The sequence below is a fragment of the Capricornis sumatraensis genome, chromosome 17, assembly GCF_032405125.1.
Source record: "Capricornis sumatraensis isolate serow.1 chromosome 17, serow.2, whole genome shotgun sequence".
Taxonomy (NCBI): domain Eukaryota; kingdom Metazoa; phylum Chordata; class Mammalia; order Artiodactyla; family Bovidae; genus Capricornis; species Capricornis sumatraensis.
Window position 1 is genome coordinate 22,729,213 of NC_091085.1, and position 26,704 is coordinate 22,755,916.

General features: G+C 38.5%; 1 protein-coding gene across 5 annotated transcripts in view; it reads left to right on the plus strand.

The window, feature by feature from the left end:
- Nucleotides 1-1,426: 1,426 nt before the first annotated feature.
- Nucleotides 1,427-26,704, plus strand: part of INPP4B (inositol polyphosphate-4-phosphatase type II B) — a 423,416-nt gene continuing 398,138 nt past the window's right edge. For all 5 annotated transcript variants that reach the window (XM_068990082.1, XM_068990083.1, XM_068990085.1 and 2 more), the window contains exons 1-2: nucleotides 1,427-1,517; nucleotides 4,205-4,249. In XM_068990082.1, the coding sequence (XP_068846183.1) occupies nucleotides 1,427-1,517; nucleotides 4,205-4,249 (136 nt within the window). The remainder of the gene's footprint in view (nucleotides 1,518-4,204; nucleotides 4,250-26,704) is intronic.

The following is a 26,704-nucleotide window of genomic DNA, read 5'->3' on the forward strand; positions in this document are numbered from 1 at the left end:
TATATAGTACCTCACAGGGAATATAATAGCCAATATTTTATAGTAACTATAGATGCAGTATAACCTTAAACATTGTGAATCACTGTGTCATATGCCTGTAATTTATGTAATATTGTACATCAACTATAACTCAATAAAAAATATAATTACCAAATTAATGGATTTGGTCTTATTGATAGTACTATAGCCTTTTACCCCAGCAAGTATCCCTAGTTATATCCTTAGAAGCCAATGTGTATTTATCTGCAACCTTATTGTAATATGTTCTAAAGATTCAAGATGTTCTCTGGATTTAATTTTTGCCAGATGACATTTAAACACTAGAGCTGAATTATAAATGAAGTTGCTTTTATGAAAACAACAAAGAGTGAGTTTATGAACTTGTAAAGTTGGAAACCAAATCAGTATTCCAAACCAAACCCCATTGCTGCTATCTCATTAAATAGTATTGGGTAGACGTTTAAAGATTTTTATACATTTTAATTCAGGTGGTAACTTGAATTAAAACAACATTGTTTTTTTTTTCCCTAATTCACTCTTGGTCATGTGTAACATACTAAAAATCAAAATGAATTCAGTACTATTTGAGTCTGTCTGTGTAACAGGGTATTAAATTTTTGGAGGCTTTCTTTCCCCATGCTAATTTTCATCATTTTGCTGTTCCTTTCGTTTGCCCTGGAATTTTAGCTTTTTAAAATTATTGTTCATTCTTTTCACCATATATCCCAGTCTTTAAACATTTAAACTTTGATTAGGCAAAGAAGCAAGAGACTATGTAAAATGATGAAGTTGGAACTTCCCTGAACAACCTGTTAGCTCATCTTGGAAGAAGAGTGTTGTGCCAAATGATCTTAATGTGCTCATGAATAGTGTTGTAACAAAAGTGGGTAGAGAGATAAGCGTAAAGGGCAGTTCTAATGGAAGGAATGATAGTAAGATACAGCTTGGCCGAACATGCTAATGCTTTGTGAAGACACTATCTGCTCTTGCTGCTAAATTAGGTACATATTAATTTAGCACTCCTATAGCTATGTGCTATTTTACAAAATGAATTAGAAGAGAAAGAAAATACCTCTTAGGATTTAGAAGTATCTCATATGACAGTAAAATTATTACATAGAGAATACCCATTTAACCCAGAGTTTATGATACATTAACTGTGTGGATACATTCTGAAAATAAAAGTTGGAGAGGCGGGAAGGAATTTCATATGAAGGTAGCCGTAGGCTCTACCTACCTTGAGTTTTTAGCTTTATACTGAACTTGGAAGTGACTGAGACTTTTGCTGTTTCTGTTTCCTAAATGCAGAATTTCAGAGTGGGAAGATCAGGACTTTAGCTGAAAATACACCTATATTAAACCAGTCTTTGGCCGTGGCATTTGGGCACAAACATTGGGAAGATTTAAGAAACTGTGAAGATTGATCATGGAAATCAAAGAGGAAGGAGCATCAGAAGAAGGCCAGAACTTTCTCCCTACCCCCCAGGCAAATGACACTGGGGACTTTCAGTTCACAAGTGAGTATAAATGCACCCCCAAATTAAATAACGTTGTTCCTTTGCACTATTATTTCAGTGTTCTAAGTCTGTGATACGTCTCTCCTCTTTTATCCTGGTTGAGGGAGATAATAGTCTATGAAATGGTTCAATATCAAATAGAACCATTGTTCTTGAATGTGTATTAAGAACAGTATATAGTTTCTTTTTTTGGTAAGAATTTTGATCTTTATTTGAAGATCAATTGGAAAACTAAGACAGTACTCGAATTTTGAAAAAATCACTCTGGATGTTGATGGAAACCCGATTGTGGATGCACAGAGACGGTCTGAGACACCATTTAGGGGGCTATCATGGCACACTTTCTATTGAACATATTTCTACTCTCATGTGAAATTATTTTTTGAAACCTAGAAATTTTCTCTTTAAATCCAAAGACATTTCAGTTGAAAACATTAGGGCACAACGATTACACTAGCTGCTTAGTGGTTGCTGCCACACCTAAGTCACATCAATAGAGCAAGCAAGCTTGGTTATTTGGCCAGGATTAGCATTTGAACATGAGCATTGGTTTTTGTGCTACTTAAGTAATTAAAATCACTGGAAGAAGTATATGTTTCATCTCATGCTTAACATTCTAGTGTTTGGGTTAGATTGTTTAGCATAAACTTTTTTAAAAATTTATTTATTTTAATTGAAGGCTAATTACTTTACAATATTATAGTGTTTTGCCATACATTGACATGAATCAGCCATGTGTTGTGTTTTATTCAAAAGATTCTTATCCAGTTATTTAGCCCTGGCAAACATATGCCTAACCTCTCATTTCATTTACATTATAAAAATAATCTTGAGAAAATGACACTGGTTGTATAAGTTTATTTGAGTAATTTGATGGTCAGAGCTTACAGCAGAATTGTTAATTGCCTTAAAAAAACCTACAATATTTGAAATTAATAAAGACCTACCTAATAGTTGTCAATCTAACCCCTCTTAGAAAGTCTAAAATTGTTAAATGTCAGTAGGAAATACAAGTAAACATAAATGCAAAAAATATGAACTCTGTACATAAAAAACAGATGGTTTTTATACAAAGAGATGGTTCTAACAGTTGTCAACTGAAAAAATAATGTACAACATAAGAGTTATAAGTTATGTTTTATTGGACAAAATGAAAACTATAGCCCGGGAGACAGCATTTCAGATAGCTCTTGGGAACTGCTGCAGAGAAGCAGGGGGAAAGGTTAGTGAACATGTGACTTTGGTGAAAGAGAAGTACATGCAGTCAAGCGCATATTTCTGCAGAAGGTTTCTGCTATTCTCATGAAGGCCACTGCTAGTTATGAGGAGCAGGCGCCACCATGAAGGATTTTAGTACTTCTCTAGATATGAGGAGGTGCAAGAACTGGGCTTGTGAAATTGTCTCCTGAAAATATCTATCTGAAAACCTGTTCTGCCATTTTTTTTGTTTGTTTTCTCCAAATCATAGAGTGCCTCATTTATGATCTCCACCCTAAATTCCTTCCAGGGGATACTGAAGGTCAGCAGCTGCAGCAGCTCATGATTTAATCCTTGCAGAGGTGGATAGCGAATGCCAGTCTGTAGTGGATACAGTATATTCATGACTAAATGCTAATACATACAAATTTTATCTGATGAGTACACCAATAAAGATAAACAAGGAGAAGATTTTTATAATCTTTTCTTTCTTAGTCAACCATGAGTGGTGACAAATGACATCCCAATTCTCAGTCACTCTTTAAGTCACTCTTTGTGCTTACTTTTTGTAGTTTTATTTATTTGGTTTTATATTTTTTATGATCTCTATTTCTTTTTTTTCTTTTTTTATTGAAGTATAGTTGACTTACGATATTATATTAGGTGAAGGTGTACAACATAGTGATTCATTATTTTTATAGATTATAGCTCATTTGATGATACTGAAAAAAAAAATGGCTATATCCCCAGTCAGCCACTCTTGTTTAGGAAGCTCTGAAACAGACTGTGGTCTTAACGAATCCATCTACCATTTTATTACTTGCCACAGCCTTACCTTTCTATCCTCTAACCATTAGATGTTCCCATTTCCTTACCTTTGTTCTCAAACTTACTTTCCCTCTCACTTCATCTTAAATCATTTAGCCATGTTAATAGACTTTTTTTTAACTGCCAAAAAAGGAAAGAACATTTAACAGAATCCTGATTTGAGCTATCAGTAAATTGGCAGAATAACTGCCATCATCGTGTCCTGAGTAACCTAACTAGAAATAGCTCTTTAATTATTTACTATTAGCACAAGGTTGAAATGGTGTGAAAGAGAAATCTGTTTCAGAGACTTGGATGAGGTCATCCTTGTGAAGGGTCCATCTCTGTCGACATTATATACAAAAGAAACAGAAACAGATGAAAAATATGTTTTGCATTTTTCTTGCCTTACAGAAACAATATTTCTGTTTTACGACCATGGAACTAAATAGAGCAATCAAATCTTTAGCCATATCTAGTTTTGCTATAAATATTACATCCTGCCCTGAGAATTGACTTGTTATATATGTCTGGATGATTAACTGAGTTTATTTGCTCTGCCAAATAATGTTGGCAGACCTTGTGGGCGTTTATACATTGTGGGCAGGGTAAGAGTTATATATGTTCACATGATTTTGATGAGTTAAATATATTCAATCTGAATTTGTGCCTATTATTCATAGGCATTCAGAAGACTCCAGATGAACCACAGTTGGAATTCATCCTTGGTAAGAAATTCTTATTCATTTATAGCTATAAATGTAATAAGCCTTTTGTACATATAGTTTACAACTTTAGGTATGTTACTGATATCACTGTTACTTATAATACATTTTTACACATTTCATGAATATTATTCTGTAAAAAAACACAAAATCATTCTATAAGGTAAGTGTTATTTTCCCCAGTTTATAAGTGAAGAATCTGAGCTATGGAGCAGGTCAGCTTGTGACCCAAGGATTGAGGACTTCAGAGGTGATGGGTTTGTGTCTGTCAATCAGATCTGCTGACCACAAGTCCTTTGCCCAACATTCATTCTAATACAGTTTGTTGCAAATCATTACTCAAAATCCATGTGTCTAATTACTCACTCCTTGAGAGGTTAACTGGGCTAATGTAGAGTTTTCCTTTGTCCTTCTTTATGACATTTACAAGGTCTGTGCTCCCCTTTGGTCACTCAAAAATATTCCCTTGCTCTTCCATGTTGATATTGTGGAGAGATCCTTGACTTTGAGAATTTAATTTTATTTCAAAGTTTTAACTTGCTTAAGCAACTCTAAGAATCTATCGCATGTAGAAATTTGTAAATTTCTCAAAGGATGAATTAAAAATGTGTACCCCTACAACACTGTAAATCAACTACACTTCAATAAAAACAATTTTTGCTTATGTAGCAGTGGTTTTAAAAAAAATGCATACCCTGAGGCTGGTCCATTACTTAGCTAGTGAGTAGGAACTTGAATTGGTTATGACTGCAAAGTGCTATTAGGGAATTAGTTGCAAGATGGTATTTAAAGGGGGTAAAAATATAGTTCCTATGAACTATTTAGACTTTTCTTCTTTCATTGTCCTGAAGTACTTTGAAATGTTTCTAATATTTTTACATTTATTTGTATGAAATTTTACCAGATATATTTTAATATCCAAATCATTGAATGTCAATACATACATATTTTATGAAGTTATGGGCAAGTTGAAACATATATCTCCTCTCTCTGTAGTAGTCTGTAGTGATTTGAAGTTCCAATTATTTTAGGAATATATATTTTTATTATATAATGAAATGTTTCAAATTTACATCTTTCACTCAAAATATTACAGTTTGAAGCATAACTTATTGAGAAAACAATCATAATTTTTTTGCTTTTGTTTTCTTGCTCTTTCTAATAGGTTTTATTTTTTGAAAAGTTTGCAGTTCATACCAAATTTGGACATAAGATATAGAGGTTTCCTAGGTACTCCCCTACCCCTACATATGTATAGCCTCTCCCATTACCAGCATCCCCCGGCCAGAATGGTACATTTGTTACAGTTGATGAACTCACAGTGACAGGTTATTGTCATCCTAAGTCAATAATTTGGGGCTTTCTGGGTGACTCAGTGGTAAAGAACCCACCTGCCAATGCAAGAGAAACAGGAGACCTGGATTCAGTCCCTGGGTCAGGCAGATTCCCTGGAAAAGGAAATGGTAACTCACTCCAGTATTCTTGTCTGGAGAATCCCATGGACACAGGAGCCTCATGGGCTACACAGAGTCCATGGGGTCACAAAGAGTCATACATAACTGAGACTGCGCAAGTCGATAATTTACATTAGCGTTCATCCTTGCAGTTATACATTATCTATGGGTTTGGACAATGTGTAAACATGTGTTCATCATTATAGTATCATACTTAGTATCTTCACTGCCCTAAAAGTTCTCTGAGCTCTGCCTGTTCATCCCTGTCTTTCTGGCAATGCCTGGCAACCACTGACAACGATATACTTTATTTATTTATTTATTTGTCTAGAAAATTCTCAGATGTTGTCAAATAAAGAAAAAATCCACTTTTCAGAAAGGGAGCCAAGTATCAAAAAAGACCTTGGCACCTCCTGACTCACTAACTATAACTCTTGTTACTTGAGACTTACTCATCTTTTATTTTTAAGATAATACATTCATTTTTTTTAATCTTTCAGCAAGACTTCTGAAAAATGAAGAGTTGTTAGACTCATTAAAAGTATTTCAAAGCCCAAAGAAAGCTTTCTTGCTTGAATCCTGGAGAACAGGGGAAATCTGAATTAGGCAGAAGTAATCGGAGTAGAGGCTGTTAGTCAAGCATGGAGACAGAATGCATGGACCAAATACCTATCTTCTATTTCAATTAAAGTTTCCTGTCTTTTTCAAAGACCTTTTTCAAAGAGTATACTAATTGTTTTGAAAGTACAGTCACGTTTGGGAACAATGCTGTCATCACTTACATTTCTGGCTTGAATCATAGATTTAAGAGGTGAGCAGCTCTGAGAATTTATTCATAATAATATTCTCCCATTTAAAAAAGCAAACTTTAATTTTCTTTTTTCATATCTATTCAAAAAATACACTAGAATTCTTAACAATAGGTAATTTTATTTTCTCATATGGCAGGAAATCCTTGATGAGCAAACAAAAGAAAGTTATCTAGAATCTTCAGGGAATTGTGTTGTTGATCCTGGAATATGTATTTCCTAAACTGTTTGTTATACTTCTTAGCACTTAAAAGATCCTAACAAAAAAAAAAAAAAAAGATCCTAACTATACCATTTCTTGAAGATTTTTTTTAAACTATTCTTTCAAAGACATCACAGCCAAACCCACGTAGGTTTTAGTGTATATTTTTGACACCATTTTTTTCTTTAAGTTTTTTTTTAATCTCACAAATTATTCAAGACTTCATCTATCATATAGATAGCTTCATTTCATAATTAATAAGTGAAACAGTAGTATTTTCTTAAATATTTTTTCATTGTTTAAGAATGTGCATATTTAATAATGAGAAAGAAAGCAAAGCATCTTACTACAAAAAATCTAGAAACAGAATAAGGATGTAAGAAACTTTTTTCCAACTAAAATTTTTTTGGAGGTAGATTTTCTTTTATTGAAGTATAGTTGATTTACAATGTCATGTTAATTTCCACTGTACAGAAAAGTGATTCAGTTATACATACACATATATGTATATATATATATACATTTTAATATATTCTTTTCCATTATAATTTATCTCAGGATATTGAATATAGCTCCCTGTGCTATACAGTAGGACTGTATTGTTTATCCATCCAAATAATTTTTTTCTTACATTTGATTCTTGATTCTGTACCAAAGTATATTCAAATAAATTGAGAGTTTCAGTGGCCTTGCTTTTTAAATTGTGAACAGCCACACTAATTTTGTAGGTGTCATATTATTTTGTATGAGTTACTTTCCATCAAGGATTTGTTTCTGTCTTATCTATATGTCTATAAAATCATTATATCTTACTGAAGTTCCACTGCTATATCTTTATTCAAGTTAATCAAGTGGGAGATGTCTAGTCAATTGAGCAAGTTGATTGGTTAAAAATATCTTGATAGTAAAAGATAAACATGTACTGATAAGATGAGGATCACATGCCCATCGTCAATAGTATTTCTAGTGGTTGACTGCATTTAAATTGTGTAATTCACCTGTACACTGATGGCTATGCTTTCACGTGTCTTTGATTGTTTAACTTAAGTATGTAGGTACCCTTTTTATTTTCACAAAGAGAAAAATTAGTAAAAATCCAAGAGAATACAGATTTTGTTTACAGTTTAATAAAATTGTTTTATTTCAACAAAGCTGGCATTTATGAAGAGCGATCATTTCTCACAATCAGATAACATTTCTTTCTTGAAACCATTGTGGGAAATTATATATAGAATTGAGTCATTTGACAAAGATATGAAAGAAAAGAAATTCCTGTGAACTGTTTCTTAAGTTTAGTTCCCTGATTATACTTATCACACTTATTGTCATGCCTCCATTTACTACCTCCAAAGTGAATAGAATACTTAAAGGAATGTTTTCATATTTTTATATGGACACCACATATATCATGAATCCAAGGCAATAGTCACTAATGCACGTTAATCTGTAGGCGAGAATGGCATTTGTGTATGTACATGTGATTCTTGTGTTTTTCATTTAACAGCATGAGGTCACATTCTTGAAATAACTTACATGCTGATGCCTGATACCTGATGAAAGCCAAGTGAGCAGTTGCAGGGTACATTGAAACACACGCTTTACACACGTCACCAGACTTGGTGTCACTTATGATAGGAACATGGTGACGTGGTGGAGGGAGTGAAATCCCTAACAAATGCAAGTAATTCATTCATCTCAATTTTACTGGGAGCATAGAAAACTTAAAAAGTACTCTCAGAAAGTATTAAGTCTTGTGTAGGCAGAAACAGGGCAACTCTATAGACTGTGTCTGGGGGAGGAGGAGTTGGTGTGGAGAACAGAGGGCCTATTTGGGGCCTATCTTGGACATAGAGAGTCGAGGCAGGCCTCTGTGGGTCCGAAGAGACTTAGGCAGGGTGTGGAGACTGATTTGGAATGTGTCCATACTGAACATAAGATCCAGGTGACTCTCCCAGCCTGAGGGGGCAGACTATAGGAGATACTTATGCAGCAGGTAATAGGGTTGGAAGAATGAGAAGACTGGGGCTCTAGGGTAGGAACTCAGGTTGCTGGTTTGATCGGGCATGAAACCAAGTTATGAGCTGAACTGGTCTTGAAGTGAAAGTGGAAATTGCAAATAGTGAAGGACTGTTTATTGGGCCAGTAGGAGGTCAGATTCATGGGGTCGCAAAGAGTCGGACGTGACTGAGCGACTGAACTGGGAATGTCAGAGTCAGAATAGGACAATGTTAAGAGAGGGGCTGAGCCAGTGAGTTCCTGCTCCCAGGCTTCTTTTAGTCTCCCTCACCTGCACCTGGACTGAACCTCTGGATGATAGGATCAATCCTGGTGCTTGGGTGTTGCTGAGACTCTAGTGAGTAAGGGTTAGAGAGAGGTGGGAATCAATGTCAAATGATTGTTCAGTTCCTCACCTTTTGTGAAGCTGTTTTCTCTTTTAAGAATGATAAAATGATTTTTTTCCCCCAGAGACTTCTTCCTCTTGAATTGAAAAATGCACCAGTTCCTTCCTACAGATTTTATTGGCACAAAAAATAAGGTTCAAATTATTTGAGGTTTGAGGTTCAAATTATTTAATAGATTCTTGCTTTATATCTCTGTTTTCTCTAAAGTCAATAAACCCATATTGATTTCTATAATTTTATTGTTAATATAGTGAGAATGATATCAGATGAAAATCAATAATAGACCATGCAGAGTTACCGCTGCAATGTAGTCCTGTGTCATCATACATTTTCAGATAGCTAATCCTCTTTTTAAAAAATATTTATTTATTTATTTGGCTGCACCAGATCTTAAAATAGTTGCAGCATTTGGGATCTAGTTCCCTGTCCGGGGTTTGAACCCAGGACCCTTGCATTGGGAGCATGGAGCCTTAGCCACTGACCCATGAGGGAAATTCCCTGACAACCCTCTTGATTTCTGTTTGCCCATCTCATTTCTTGACTTTTCTTCTAATACCTCAAATATAGAACTGATAAAGCAAAGTTTGAGCCACTCCACTTCATCCCCAACTCAGAGTCAATCAGCGTGTGTTATTTATTTTTTATAGTGAAACATATATTTTAAAGATGGAAAACTATGTAGTCATTAAAAATCATCTGTCAAAAGGATATTTTATTCAACAAGGAAATGTAAGAGTTGTCAAAGCAGGCTAACAAACTGCATTTACAACAAAACCCTTATTTAACTGTGTCTGTGTGCACAAAATAATGATCGGAAGAACAGGCACGATAGACTTTAATCATGGGTCTCACAACTTGGTAAAATTTCCATTTCCTTTGTTATGCTTTTCCAGAGGAAAGCATTAAGGTATTTTATTAAATATTCCAAAGTTTCTGCAACATGCTCATATAAATGTCTTAACTGTTCATTTATTTAAATAAACACCCAAATAAGCTGAACAAGAAAAGGGGGCATATTTGAAGGGGTAAAATTCTGCTCTTTGCCTTCAATTAACTCTTAGTATAGCTAAAGAGATCAAACTAGTTTTAGCTTCGTTCAGCCTAAGACTCCTGAAGTCATTAAAAAGATCCTTAAAGCTAAGCTAATTTTCAAGGTCTCTAAGAATATAGAAAGATCAAACTAATATGATAAAAAGTAGTCAAAGGCTTTTCAAGGCAGACTTGTATTGTGCTTAGTTACTCAGTCGTGTCTGACTCTGCGACCCCATGGGCTGTAGTCCGCCAAGCTCCTCTGTCCATGGGCATTCTCCAGGCAAGAATACTGGAGTGGCTTGCCATGCCCTCCTCCAGGGGATTTTCCCAGTCCAGGGATAGCGTCCAGGTCTCCTGCACTGCAGGCAGATTCCTACTATTTGAGCCAGCCAGGTCTCCCTTCCAAGAAGATTTAACTAAAGCCAGTTTGTGAAGGAAGAAAACAGCGCTCGAACTGGGAGCAAAGGAGGAATCACATTCTAGACCAGGACAGCAGCAGATGTTTGGTTCAGGACAAGATAAAGACTCTGAATTCAGAATACACACTCACACCAGGTTCATGCAATAAGCACTTATGTATTATTATACCGACTTATGTATAAAAAGCCAGCTGTCTTGTCTTCCTAGAAGAGAAAATAAAATCTGTATTCTCAAATAAGTTTCTTGATTCATCTACTTCCTGGTCCTTTGAAATCATGGTATGTACTGAAAAATCAGTAATTCCAAGTACTTTATAGAAAATTATTTCACATTTACTCTGTAAGCCATGTCGGTTCTGCCATATATAATGTGACTAAATAAACAAACTGAAGTACACCCTTGTAGAAACTCTGTTTTCTCTATGGAAATAGAGATTTTTTTAAAAAAAAGGTCTGTGGACAGGCAACCCACTATATATCTGGACCAGGTAAATGATGTGTAACAGCCTAGAATTCAGTGATGAAAATTCATTTCTATCACAGCATTATGTCATGGTACAAAGACAAGATGTCCTTGGGTTGGTAACTTCAAATATTAGAGTGGCATTCAATAAGGACAAGGAGAATGCTGATTCTAAAGGCTCTGTTCTTCTCTTGGATCATATATGTGATTCTATGTACTGATTTTAGGTTTTCTATAAATAGCTACTATATATCTAACAGCCCAGCTAGGAAAAAAAAAAAAAAAGTCACGTAAATCATGTGATCAGTTTTCTGTGTTCAGAATTTGAAAATGTGTATAAAATATTCCCCAATTGACAAGCTGCACAAAAACTGTCTCATCTCTTTATAGAGGTGGCTTTTATAGCTTGCTAAGGCTTTCATTAACCTGCATGTCAGATCCATTCATAGTTTATGAATTGCTATAAATCAGTCATTGTTTTATATGTTTCTCGGAAAGAAAAAAAAAATTAAGGAAGGCAAACTTGCCAGTTTTCTCCTGTGTTCACACTTCTCCTCTCCTGCTGATCTTTGTTTTATAAATGATCATAAAGCTCTGACTTTTTTAAAGCTCCAATGGGAGAATGGAAGATTTTACTGTATCTTTAGTATTTTTACCTTCTATGTGGTATTATAGGTAAGCTAAGGGAATACTAAGCACAGAGGTATATTTTTATATTTAATCTATTGATTAAAATATTAATAAAATATTACCTCTTCATATAAGCTGCAGGATGATTTTCAAGCAAGAGAAGCAACTGTTAAGAATGCACTTGCTCTATTTTGTTGCCTCATTATAAGTTCATGGCCATTTTCTTTATTCCTATAGTGTGATACTTCCCTTATAAAGCATTGCATTCCATTGAACAGTCATTTTGAGGAGCACCTTCTAAGGACAAGGTATTATGGGCACAGTAAAAGCTACTGGTTTTTGAGTACCTGCCGTGTGCTTCTCTCTTTGCAAACAAGATGCTATGTTTTTCCTACTACAGTTCTACAGGATAATAACATTAAAAATAGCATACAGAGTGAGGTAAGTCAGAAAGAGAAGAACAAATATCATGTATTAACATATACATTAATATATGGAATCTAGAAAAATACAGATGAACCTATTTGCCAGGCAGGAATAGAGACACAGAGAATGTATATGTGGATATGGTGGGGGAGGTGAGGGGGATAAAGCTAGTGGGAAGTTGCTATACAGCATAAGGAGTCAACTCAGTGCTCTGTGATGACCCAGAGGGCTGGGTGGGAGGGAGACTCAAGAGGAAGGGGATATATGTATACATATGGCTGATTCCAGAGAAGGCCATGGCAAGCCACTCCAGTACTCTTGCCTGGAAAATCCCATGGACGGAGGAGCCTGGTAGGCTGCAGCCCATGGGGTTGCTACGGAGTCCGACCCGACTGAGCGACTTCACTCACTTTTCACTTTCATGCATTGGAGAAGGAAATGGCAACCTACTCCAATGTTCTTGCCTGGAGAATCCCAGGGACGGGGGAGCCTGGTGGGCTGCCATCTATAGGGTCGCACAGAGTTGGACATGACTGAAGCGACTTAGCAGCAGCAGCATGGCTGATTCACTTTGTTGAACAGCAAAAACTAACACAACATTGTAAAATGTGTTGTTGTTCAGTTGCTAAGTCATGTCAGACTCTTTTCGACCCTGTGGACTATAGCACACCAGGCTCCCCTGTCTTCCTCTATCTCTCAGAGTTTGCTCAAATTCATGTCCATTGAGTCAGTGATGCCATCCAACCGTCTCATCCTCTGTTGCCCCTTTCTCCTCCTGCCCTTAATCTTTCCCAGTATCAGGATCTTTTCCAATGAGTCGGCTCTTCACATCTGGTGGCCAAAATAATGGAACTTCAGCTTCAGCATGAGTCCCTTCATTGAATATTCCGGATTGATTTCCTGTAGGATTGATTGGTTTGATTTCCTTGAAGTCCAAGAGTATTCTTTAGCACCACAATTTGAAAGCATCAAGTCTTCAGCGCTCAGCCTTCTTTATGGTTCAGCTCTCACATCCATACATGACTACTAGAAAAACCACAACTTGACTATATGGACCTTTGTTGGCAGAGTGATGTCTCTGCTTTTTAATGTGCTGACTTGGTTTGTCTTAGCTTTCCTTCAAAGGAGCAAGTGTCTTTTAATTTCATGGCTGCAGTCACCATCTACAGTGATTTTGGAGCCCAAGAAAATAAAATGTTTCACTCATTCTACTTTTTTCCCCTCCTACTTGCCATGGAGTGATGGCAAGTAGATCTTACATCTCAGATGCCATGATCTTAGTGTTTTGAATGTTGAGTTTTAAGCCACCTTTTTTCACTCTCCTCTTTCATCCTCATCAAGAGGCTCTTTGGTTTCTCTTCACTTTCTGCCGTTAAAGTGGTATCACATGCATATCTGAGATTACTGATATTTCTCCCAACAATCATGACTCCAGTTTGTAATTCATCCAGGATGGCATTTTGCATGATGTACTCTGCAAGGAGTTAAATAAGCAAGGTTACAATATCCAGCCTTGTCATACTCCTTTCCCAGTTTTGAACTAGTATGTTGTTCTATGTCTGGTTCTAATGTTGCTTCTTGACATGCATACAGGTTTCTCAGTTCAGTTCAGTTCAGTTCAGTTGCTCAGTCATGTCTGACTCTTTGCGACCCCATGAATTGCAGCACGCCAGGCCTCCCTGTCCATCACCAACTCCCGGAGTTCACTCAAACTCGCGTCCATCGAGTCGGTGATGCCATCCAGCCATCTCATCCTCTGTCGTCCCCTTCTCCTCCTGCCCCCAATCCCTCCCAGCATCACAGTCTTTTCCAATGAGTCAACTCTTCACATGAAGTGGCCAGAGTACTGGAGCTTCAGCTTTAGCATCATTCCTTCCAAAGAAATCCCAGGGCTGATCTTCAGAATGGACTGGTTGGATCTCCTTGCAGTCCAAGGGACTCTCAAGAGTCTTCTCCAACACCACAGTTCAAAACCATCAATTCTTCGGAGCTCAGCCTTCTTCACAGTCCAACTCTCACATCCATACATGACCACAGGAAAAACCATAGCCTTGACTAGATGGACTTTTGTTGGCAAAGTAACGTCTCTGCTTTTGAATATGCTGTCTAGGTTGGCCATAACTTTTCTTCCAAGGAGTAAGAGTCTTTTAATTTCATGGCTGCAATCACCATCTGCAGTGATTTTGGAGCCCCCCAAAAATAAAGTCTGACACTGTTTCCACTGTTTCCTCATCTATTTCCCATGAATTGATCAGGGGACAGATAAAGTGGTCTGGTACTCCCGTTTTTTTAAGGATTTTCTTTAAAACTCTGTTAGCCTTTGTCCTGCTTCATTTTGTACTCCAAGGTCAAACTTGTCTGTTATTCCAGGTATCTCTTGACTTCCTGCTTTTGCATTCCAATCCCCTATGATGAAAAGGACATCATTTTTGGTTTTAATTCTAGAAGATGTTGTAGGTCTTCATAGACCCAGTCAACTTCTGCTTCTTCGGCATCAATGTTTGGGGGCATAGGCAGCTTACTGTGATGGTGAATGGTTTCCCTTGGAAACAAACTGAGATCATTCTCTCATTTTTGAGGTTGCACCCAAGCACTGTATTTCAGATTCTTTTATTGACTGTGAGGGCTACTCCATTTTTTCCAAGGGATTCTTGCCCACAGTAGTAGCTATAACGGTCATCTGAGTTAAATTTGCCCATTTCTGTCCATTTTAATTCACTGATTCCTAAGATGTTGATCAGTGTTCACCCTTGACATCTCCTGATGGACCACATCCAATTTATCTTGATTCATGGCCCTAACATTCCAGGTTCCTGTGCAATATTGTTCTTTACAGTATTCGACTTTAACCACAAGACACATCTAAAACTGTACGTCATTTCCACCTTGGCCCAGCTGCTTCATTCTTTCAGGAACTATTAGTAATTGCCCTCTACTCTTCCCCAGTAGCATACTAGACACCTTCAGACCTGGGGCGCTCATCTTCTGGTGTCATATCTTTTTGCCTTTTCATACTGTTCATGGGATTCTGGCAAGAATACTGGAGCAGGTTGCCATTTCCTCCTCCAGTGGACCACGTTTCATCAGAAGTCTCCACAATGACGATGATCCACCCATCCTGGGTCTCCCTGCATAGCATGGCTCAGAGCTTCACTGAGTTACACAGCCCCTTTGCCACAACAAGGCTGTGATCCATGAAGGGGAATTAAAAAAAAAATAGCTAACATTTCCTGGGTGCTTGTTCATTCAATGTACATTGTTCTAAATAATTTACATATACTATTTAATTCTCACAATTTCATTTGTAAGATAAATGCTCTATTATCATCTTTGTTTTATAGGAAAAGATACTTAGACATAACAATTAAAGTAACTTGAACCCAGGAGTCTCCCACATTATCTTCAATGGAAAGATGAAAAATCTAAGATTCCCAGTGATCAACTTTCTAAAGATCTTATGGAAGATGAGTGACAGAGTTGGGATCCAGGTTGACTTTTGTGCAATCTGAAGCTTTTAACCGTCAGACTATACTCTCTCCTTATTTCTAAAAAAATTCCGAGATATTATAGAAACAAGCTATACGGTCAGGCAGATTATGATAAGGGCAAAACAAAGACATAAGTCAAGAACTATGGGAGTACGGAGCAAGCAGTGATTAACTATAACTGTGGTATCAGAGACAACATTTCAGAGGACGTGGCATTTGGACCAGGTCTAGAAGATGAGCAGGATTTCTGCCTATTTAGATTTTTTTTTGTTTTTATTTTTGTTTATTTTTTTACTGTACAAAATTGTATTGATTTTGCCATACATTGACATGAATCAGCCATGGGGATACATGTGTTCCCCATCCTGAACCCCTCTCCCACCTCCCTCCCCATCGACTCCCTCTGGGTCATCCCAGTGCACCAGCTCCGAGCTCAGTGTATCATGCATCGAACCTGGACTGGCAATTCGTTTCACATATGATAGTATACCTGTTTCAATGCCATTCTCCCAAATCATCCCACCCTTGCCCTCTCCCACAGAGTCCAAAAGATGAAACTGGAGTCTATTATACAGAGTGAAGTAAGCCAGAAAGAAAAACACCAATATAGTATAATAACACATATATATGGAATTTAGAAAGATGGTAACGATAACCCTGTCTACTGGTTTAGAAGAGACACAAGAGACAATTCAGGTGAAGGTGGTAGCTAACTACACACACACACAAAACAAAAAAACAAAAAACACCCTACATGTCGTTTCCCAAGGTGATGAGTTTAATGCTCGTTTACATTTTCCTCTTTATTACTTATAATCCCACTCTGAAAATAAATTAAGGCTCTAGAAATCTCTTGCAATATTTTGTAATTGTCACACATACATTAGAAGCTTGTTTTAAAAATCTAAATGAATGCAAGTCTTTAAACATTATTGGATCACTTGCAAATTGTATTTGGGTATCAGGAAGAACTGAGTCTCACTGGCTTTGGAGCTAGGCTATAGTGAAACTCAGGGAAGGTTCAGGCCATGCTGAGCTGGACACAATGGGCTCTGCGCCATGCTGTGCCCCTGACAATTACCTACCTACGCAGAGCTTACAGACACAAGAATTTGCCTGACTTCTCTTTCTTGGAGCTATCTCAATTTTGACAGAATCCAGTAACTGGCAGCACTTTTGAAGAGAGGTTTTTTTCAGAACAACAGTGTATCAGCACAACCACCAGAGTAACAGACAATGATTTTGCATTCCCGGTTCAAATTTCAGTCTGTGATCTGAATGGGGAGGTAATGGGAGTGGGAAAACTGCCCTTGCCTTTTAGCAATGTGTTTGTTACCAGCTGGCCATGCAGCGTTAGAGAAATGACACAATGCCTCTGATTCTCTATTTTCTTTTCTGTAGAATAGGAACAGGTGTCAGTAACTACCTACTATAGTTCTTGTTAGGATTAAGTGTATTAATATATAGAAGCACCTGAAATGATATCTGTACTAATATACTTGATGATGGGTTAACCTTTGCTACTTTGGATATAACCTTGGATAAATCACTTTGTCGTACTCAGTGAGTACTTTTTTAAACAGGGGTCTTGGAACTGCATTTTTGTGCATGACAGTTTGCTATCACACAGTGAACTCCTAAGTGCCTGGTGTTAAGTCTTACTGGCTTTGAGGCTACACTAGATGAAACTCAGAGAAGTCTCAAGCCATGCTGAGCAGAATCTGTAGCCATGTTGTGCCCTTGACAGTCGTCTGCCTATGCAGAGCTTACAGACACAGGAATCTCCTCGATGTGTCTTTTCCCATTTTATCTCTGATCTTACAACAGACCTGCCAGGTACTGCTTACTATTCCCCTTTCACAGGTGAAGTCAGTCATTTGCCTAACGGCATAGGACTTGGAGTGGAGGAATATAGGTTCTTAATTCCAAAAGTCATGTTCTTTGCAGCCAATTACGAAAAGTTCAGAATGGGGGAAGGGAAGACCAGAAAAGGTTATCTAAGACCTACATCATGTTTTTGTACTGCTGAAATAATAAGAGATTTAATTAAAGGATGAGAAAATGAACCAATTTGAGCTTCTATTTTAAAAAAATAATGTTTATGTATTTGACTGCTCTGGGTCTTTGTTGTGGCATGCAGGGTCTAGCTCCCTAATCAGGGATCGAACCCAGGCCCCTGCATTGGGAACGTGGAGTCTTAGCCACTGGACCACCAGGGAAGTCCCTTAATTAGAGCTTCTTAACAGAACTGTCATGTGAGTAGTGGTTTCTGGTGACTCAAGATTTAATGCATGTTGCCTCTGAAACATAGCTGTTCTTATTGCCACTGGTCATAATTCTAGCTTGGTATCCCTTAGGAGGTTGGCATCAGTTAATAAATGAAAAGTACGTAAGAGAACAAATGTCTTTTTTGGCCTCACTTCCTATTTGCCAGGAGTGTACCATTTAACTGAATTTTGTTGCTGTGACTTATATCAACTATACCTATTCTTCTGTTCCCATCTCTTTCTAAATAATAAACCACAGGAACATTTAGTTAAGGAAGGTCGGAATTGATTATTCCACCTGGCTTTCGCAAATTATTTGTTAAATTAGAGGGGTTTTTTACACGCTCACATTCTGCCTTCTTTATCTGTCTCTCGAGCATGATCAACATGCTCCATCCCATGTATTTATCTTTGTGTGTGGTTTACCTAATTACTGTCTTCACCCCATTGTCTAATCACTGAAAGTGCTGGTCACTGGAACAGGTCTACCTTACCGCATCTGTTGCTACTTATGGGTAATTGAGGAATCAGGACTGCCCTGCAGCTTTGTTCACTAGGAAGCCGCTGAGGTTATGAGGGAGCACGGTCCCATGATGCTGTCGTATGTGTGGCTGAAATGTGTCAGTGCAGCTTCTTGCTGAGCAGATGGCATCCAAATATACTAGGCTGCCTGGGAACCAAGCCTGGGAAAAGACCTGGTAGAGATTAAAGAATAGCCCCTCCCCATGTTCCCCGTTGGGCTTTTCTGATGGCTCAGTGGTAAAGAATCCACCTGCAATGAGGGAGCTGCTGCTGCTAAGTCACGTAAGTCGTGTCCGACTCTGTGCGACCCCATAGACGGCAGCCCACCAGGCTCCCGTCCCTGGGATCCTCTAGGCAAGAATACTGGAGCGGGTTGCCATTTCCTTCTCCAGTGCATGAAAGTGAAAAGTGAAAGTGAAGTCACTCAGTTGTGTCCGACTCTTTGCGACCCCGTGGACTGTAGCCTGCCAGGCTCCTCTGTCCATGGGGATTCTCCAGGCAAGAGTACTGGAGTGGGGTGCCATTTCCTTCGATGCAGGTTCAATCCCTGGGTCAGGAAGATCCCCTGGAGGAGGAAATACTCCAGTATTCTTGCCTGGAGACTCCCATGGGCAGAGAAGCCTAGTGGGCTACAGCCCAGAGGGTCACAAAGCGCTGGACACGACTGAGCATGCATGTCCACTGTACTGACCAGTCTTCTCCCGAATGCTTCTTTCTTGAGCTTTGACTTTCTGCAGTTGTCACTGGTGGTGCTCTTCCGGTTTTACAGCAGCAGAAATTGACTCTCAGAGGGGTTGAGTGACTTACCTGAGCTCCTGTATCTGGTACAGGAAAGCCCATAGCTTTGCACGTGCTCAGCCCCCTACTCCTCCATTGCCTCTTCTTGACCATGACAGAGACTTTGCTCTTGGCTGCCACCTCTGGGGGAGTTGGTGAAAGAAGTCAGCTTGAACAGGCAAGTTATTCCCACATCAAAACTTGCTCAAATTCAGAGTATCACTTTTACCTTAATATTTACAAAACTTGAAACACTCTCTTGCTCTAAACAGTTTCAAAGTCCATGGCTTTAAATGATACTTATAGGTCTTTACCTCCAAAATTTGTAATACTTGCCTTCACTTCTCTTTTTTCTTTCTTTTTTAATTGAAATGTACTTGATTTACAATGTTGTGTCACATTCAAGTGTACAGCAAAATGATTCATTTATACATACATACATATATATATATATATTCTTCTTTCAGATTCTTTCCCTTTATATGTTATTACAAGATACTGAATATAGTTCTCTGTGCTATACAGTAGGTCCTTGTTGGCTACCTATTTTATATATAGTGGTGTGTATCTGTTGATTCCAAACTCCTAATTTATCTCTTCCCCACTCCTTTCTGCTTTGGTAACCATAAATTCATTTTCTGTGTCTGTGAGTCTGTTTTATTTTTTTTTGTAAATAAGTTCATTTGTATCATTTTTTTAGTTTCCGCATTTAAGTTATATCATGATCTCTGTCTTACTTCCCACTTAATATGATAATCTTCCTCCTCTCTTTTTCAACTGGCCAGTAAATATCTCCACTTGCTTATCTAGAAGGTCTTGTTTTTTAAGGATATCAAACACTTATTGCATATTTATTATGTTCCAGGTACTTCACCAATTTTATCTCATGTAATCCTCATAGTAACTCTGATTAGGCACCATTCAGTTCAGTCGCTCAGTCGTGTCCGACTCTTTGCAACCCCATGGACTGCAGCACGCCAGGCTTCCCTGTCCATCACCATCATAAATGTTGAGTTTAATTTTTAGGCACCATTATCATCTACAATTTGGAACTGAATTATGGAGAACCTGAGGAGCTGAGATTTGAATCCAGGCAGGCTCACTCTAGAGCTCATTCTCTGAGTCACTGTGGATTGTGTGACTTTCAAGGAATTAAAGAAGGAAAATGTACTTTTGGCTATTTCAGACACCGAGAGTCGTTTTGTTGTTAAGGGGAAGAAATATCCTGGACTTAAATAAATCAAGGAAAATGCATGAGAAGGGAACACACCTTTAAGACCAAGGTTTGTAACCAGAATTCTCCCTCACTTTTTCTATTTCTCATTGTATCTTTAATTCTGTGTCTGAGAGGTAAACCATCAGATCTTAGAATCTGGTCCCTGGAGGACTTGGAGAAAGAAATGGCAACCCACCCCAGTAATCTTGCCTGGAGAATCCCATGGACAGAGGAGCCTGGTGTGCTACAGTCCATGTGGTCACAAAGAGTTGGACACGACTGAGTAACTAACACCCCCCTGGAGCGCTTCCTTCCTCTATTTTGATCCTTGCTCTCCATGCCACAGTGTCATTTGCTCAAGACACTTGACTTCCTAGGAGGTATTTTAAACTCAAGATAGTTAAAACCTTGACTCCCATTTCTGTCTGCCAAACGTTTCATTTCCCCAAAGATACCCATCTCCTTAAAATATATCACCATCTATTAGGTTATGCAAATCCTCATACTCTCTTTCTTGATTCTTCTTTTCCCCTAACCTCATGTCAAATCCATCATCAAGTCCTGTATTTTCTGTGTTGAAAATACATTTGGAATTTGACCACCTCTATCCATTACCACCGACAGCATTCAATTCTTAGTGTCTATCAGCTCTCACCTGGGCTGGTTACCAAAGTCCTCCTGGGTCTGCTTACATCTGCTCTTGCCCCTTCACACTCTCTTCCTAGTGAAAGAGCCAGAATAAATAATTTAAAAATTGAATTGTGATTTCTTTACTTCCCCAGTTAAAACCCTTCAGGGGCTTCTAAGTGAAATTACTTAGAATAAAATCGACAGTAAGACAAATATCATATGATATCACTTACACTTGGAATCCATTTTTAAAAAATAATATAAATGAACTTCTTTACAAAACAGAAACCGACCCACAGATTTTGGTAACAAACTTAATGGATACCAAAGAGGGAAGTTAGGGAAGGACTAAATTAGGAACTTGGAATTAACATACACACACAAATATATATAAAGTACGTAATCAATAAGAACCTACTATATAGCATAGGACATTCTAGTCAACAGTCTGAAAAACCTATATGGGAGAAGAATCTGAAAAATAATGAAATATACATATATATGAAACTAAATCACTATGCTGTGCTGTACACCTGGAACTAACTCGAGATTGTAAGTCAACTATACTCCGATAAAATTTTTTTTAAAAAGAATAAAACTGAAATATCTTACCACACTCTAGACGGATCTTGGGGAGCAGGCCCTTACCTGCACTGATCTTCCAGCTCACTCTGCAGCCTCACTGTCATCCTTGAGCATTTTCTTTTTGCTTCTCAAACAGGCCAGACATTTGAGTCTGGACATGTGTTCTCCCCCAATCAGCTGGTTCTTGGTATGTTTTAGATTTCAACTCAGATTTCACCTCCTCAGAGAAGCTTTTCCTGATCCATGCTCCCCCCAACACTCTCAATTTAATCACCCTGTTTAAAATTCTCACTAAATTATTATTATTTTTTTAACTTTATGTCTTGCTAGACTCTAAGCTCGATATAACAAGGAACTTGCTTTGCTGTTCACTGCTATGAGGCTGTCACCTAGAATCATGCTGGGCACACTGAGACATTCAGTAAATATCCATGAACTGAACGTAGGCATGAAAGCCATTGCTTCTTGACTCACATTGCTTCATAAAATAAATTTCTAGATTTAGAAATGACCTTGAAATGTTTTATAATTGTTGCTAACACAGTTGTTTGTAAAAAGCAATTCACTTTAGTATTCTCAATGAAGACAGTTATTTAACTGTTGATATTTTGTTGTCAGCAAGTTATACTAAGATGGGCAGAACCTGACTGCCCTCGGGGTTCATCTAGAGAGAACTGACAGAAGAATCAGTCACGGGCTGAGTTGATCAAGTAGGTTCTGTAATTAGAGTAGATAGTTGACAGTTGCTTTCTGTGTGGATTTTATGCCCAAAATTCTTCACAAAGTGACTTCAAGATTCCTGTATTATGATAGCATCAAGAAGTAAACCATTCCCTGTGAAAGTATTAGCTGTTCTCAGTCATGTTCAACTCTTTACCACCCCATGGACTGTAGCCTGCCAGGGTCCTCTATCTATGGAATTTTCCAGGCCAGAATACTAGAGTGGGTAGCCATTCCCTTCTTCAGGGAATCTTCCTGACCCAGGGATTGAAGTCTGGTTTGCTGTACTGCAGGCAGATTCTTTACCATCTGAGCCACCTCATCTTCCTAGAGAGATGCTCTTAAGAACATACACACACACACACAAATAATGAGAAGTATAACAGGCAACTAAGTAGCGGAAATGGACTGAGGTTTGATTTCAGCCTACCATGTGTGAGCTTGAATGGAGGCAGTCCAAGGCAGCATTTGAGAACATGAGCTGGGCTGTCTTTCTGAGCACATTTGAATCCTGATTCTGCTACTGGCTTCCTGTGCAGTTCTGAAAAATTCATCTTTCCTGAGCTATTTTGTGAATTAAATGAGGTAGTGTACTTAAAGCACTAAGAATGGTGCCAGGGGTATAAATTATTGCTGAAATGATACCTTAAAATTTCTATTCTGGGTTAATCCCTTACCTTCTCTGAAAATGTGAGTCCTTATCTGTAAGTAAGTTGTATATAGTCATTCTTATTTCACAGAGTATTTGAGCTATGAAACATGAAAGGAAGAAGCACATTATTAATACATCATTAGGAAATTAATGTATCTTTTTGCCCTATATATTTAATTAGATCTTCACAAGCACCCAGTGAGAATAACTGTAATTTATTGTCCTTATTTCCTGATGAGAATACTGAGATTCCATAACAAATCCAAAGTCCTTTGGTCAGCACTGAGATCTATGACCCTGAGCCTTTGACCATGTACTGCCCAGAGCAAGAATGCAGGAGACCCTGGTTTGATCCCTGGGTCGGGAAGATCCCCTGCAGAAGGGACTGGCTACCCACTCCAGTATTCTTTCCTAGAGAATCCCATGGACAGAGAGAGGAGCCTGTTGGGCTACGGTCCATGGGGTCACAAATAGTCAAACACGACTGAGAAACTAACACTTTCACTTTCACACAGAGCAAGAAAGAACTGCCAAGGAGACCTTCAAACAGAAGGTGTCTCATAGTCTTATCTTATCTAGTCCCACCTGTGTTTTGAAATTGCTGCTGCTGCTGCTAAGTCACTTCAGTTGTGTCTGACTCTGTGCGACCCCACAGACGGCAGCCCACCAGGCTCCCCCATCCCTGGGATTCTCCAGGCAAGAACACTGGAGTGGGTTACCATTTCCTTCTCCAATGCATGAAAGTGAAAAGTGAAAGGGAAGCCGCTCAGTCATGTCCGACTCTTAGCGACCCGGTGGACTGCAGCCTACCAAGCTCCTCCCATGGGATTTTCCAGGCAAGAGTGCTGGAGTGGGTTGCCGTCACCTTCTCCCTGAGAAGGTGGTTATTCTCTAATTTAGTTGGAGTAAGGTAAACAATGGCTCCTTTGTTCTGAAACTTCCTGTATAGCTAGGGCTTTGAAGCATTCTACATGCAACACACAGGCACTCCGCTGAGCTTGAGGCTCTACTTGAAGATCCCAAATATTCTGAAAAGTGTGCTCTCCATTTCCTTCAAACTCTGATTCTCTTAGAACCACTGTCTCTCTCCCACTCTCAAGCTTTCTGATCTGGGCTGTTTCCACATAATGTTGAACCTGTGGATTTTGCTCCAAATAACTAGATGCTTTCTGCCCTCAAGCTAGCCCACGTTTGATTTCTCACGCGCAGATTCAGTCTTCCTCTTTGTGCCATGTCCCCTGGTTCACTAGTCATTTCCAGCTGTAGCTTATCTGTACCAAGCTTGTGTTATTTCCTGTGAGTCAACCATCTTATGATGGGAGAATTGACCCTCTTAAATCTCCATATTCAGCATGAATATTTAGCTTTTCTTTTGTCTACAAGAGAATCACACCTATGCTTGATGCAAGGAACTCAAGAAAGACGAGGACTGATGACTTGCCCCTCCACAAAGGATGTTCTAGATAGACGATGCAATGAGAGGTTCATTACCATCTATTCCCATCACTCCTCCCTTCCCTTCCTTGGTTCCTAATCTACCCTTGTCTGGCTCTGATTTAATACTTTAAATCTACTTGTCAAATATTTGGCATTACAGGAAGTTCCATAAGCTATTAATCCCACATCTAACTACTAAGTCCAATACATTTGTGAGAAAAATATTACTCGAAATTTTAAAATTACCTTAATTTAAATTCCACCTTCTAAACCTTAAGCCTTTGAGACTTCCCTGGTGGTTCAGTGGCTCAGACTCCCTGCCCTCAATGCAAAGGGCCCTGGTTCCATCTCTGGTCAGCGAATTAGATCCCGCAACTAAAGATTCTGAGTGCTGCAATTTAACACCCAGGGCAGCCAAATAAATAAATCAATGACGTCCTTTTAAAAAAAAATAAAATAAACCTCAAGCCCTGGGGTACAGTATATACAATGTATTTTCTGTAGCATTTTGGTTCAGGAAAGCATGTCTAAAAATTGCCTCATGCAGGATTTAGTGAGACCCAGATGGTGAGTCAGTGTTTTGTGCGTGAAATCATCCAGGTTCAACAACTGCTTTCCTCTGTGCTTGCTACTTCCTGCCCAAACAAATGGACCTCAGATTTTCTCAGGGGACAGTCAACCCCTGAAGGCAACATTCCCAGATGGCAATTTCCTTTTCTCTTCTTCAGACTTTCAAATTCCTCTGGACATCATTCTGTGTCCTCAGTTAGAATTTAGGAACTTTGGGCACACTTCTCTTAGACATCCAAGTTTGGCAACTCAGGCTCTGGATTTTCTGCCATTCTTCCTGTAATTACCATCTCCACTAGCCACTCTGGCTTCGTGTTTTGGTTCAGAGGTGAATCAAGGAAGCAGCCCCTCTCCACTCACCATGTACACTGCGGGATCCATGGGTGGGCTTGATGCTTTTCCTGAACCGGAACCCTAGGGCTCCTATGGCAGTTCTGGAAAAATACTGTTGTCTTGGTCCCTGGATGAGTTAAAGATTTAAGGTTGTTCCCTGTGTTTCTTCCCCTTCTGTGACCCTAGTTGTAACACTACAGATTTCCATGAACTGACTCACAATGTTTCTCATAGTATTCAGGGGGACCTGCCTCTATTCTCAGAATAACATCTTCATCCCTTCTTAAGCGGCACATATGTTCGTGCTGAAAAGAGCAGCAGAAAGCTGCAAGCCCTTGTATCTGACATGGAACGGGAATTTGGAGCTTTGATACTATGAGCCAAGTCTGAGCAAACTATTAGGCAATGATGCCAGGCCAGTTTGGGGTTGACATCATATAGCATGGGAGATCAAAATCAGAAGAGATACAAGCACAGACTTGTTTTTAATTCAGTTCTTGAGGACAGAGTCTCAGCCATCTAGGTGCTATTCATGAAAACAGGAAAAATACATGAGAGAAACGGGGGGAGCTAGGGACAGACTGGAGTTTGAGAGTCTTTTGATACTGACAGCAGTGATTTGAACCAGATTTGCTCTTTTCATATGCAAATACACTGTCTTCTGTACAGCTGGCATCTTCCTTGCTCCAGAGCACAATCAAAGAGCATTTCTCAAGAGCACATTGTTCCAGGCAGAGGTTACTCTTTTCTTTCTCTACGGATTCTTCAGTGATACTTAAATTAAGAACTAGAATTGAGTGTTTAGTTTATTTTAGTATAATATTCCCAACTGTAGAAGTGAATTTCATCTTCTTGGCCATTTTTTGGTTCAAGCTAATATGTTTTTATTTAATGCACAGATACATATATAGTGGTGTATTTTTATGTTGTTCTCTTACAGGGAAAAAGTAACAAATTTGATTTCAGGATCTATTTCTCAACAATCTGAATCTGGCTTTTGTTAAATATACAAGTGAGTCAGTTGTAACATAATTTAGAAGCTACACTCAAATCTCAGTGTAGCAAGAATTCTGAGGCAAAACTCTATAACAAAACCTCTTCAATTCCCTCATGCAAATTATTACCTGTATTCCTCAGCAACTCTGTCATCTGCTTCCTCTCTACGGCGTTAGTCTCATCGTTTCCTCAAGCTTTATTTGGATTCTACTGTCAAAGTGTCGTCTTAAAATTCTTGTTACAAAGCTAAATCACCAATGAACAAAGGACCAGACAGAGCAGAATGATGTCATTAACAAACAATTAACTCAGGCTACTGAGCTATGGGTAAGAAATAAATAACAACTAACGAGTCTTCATGATCTACAAATCTGACTGATTAGTCAAAAATGTGGATACGGAACTAATGGAATCATGAAGTGTCAATA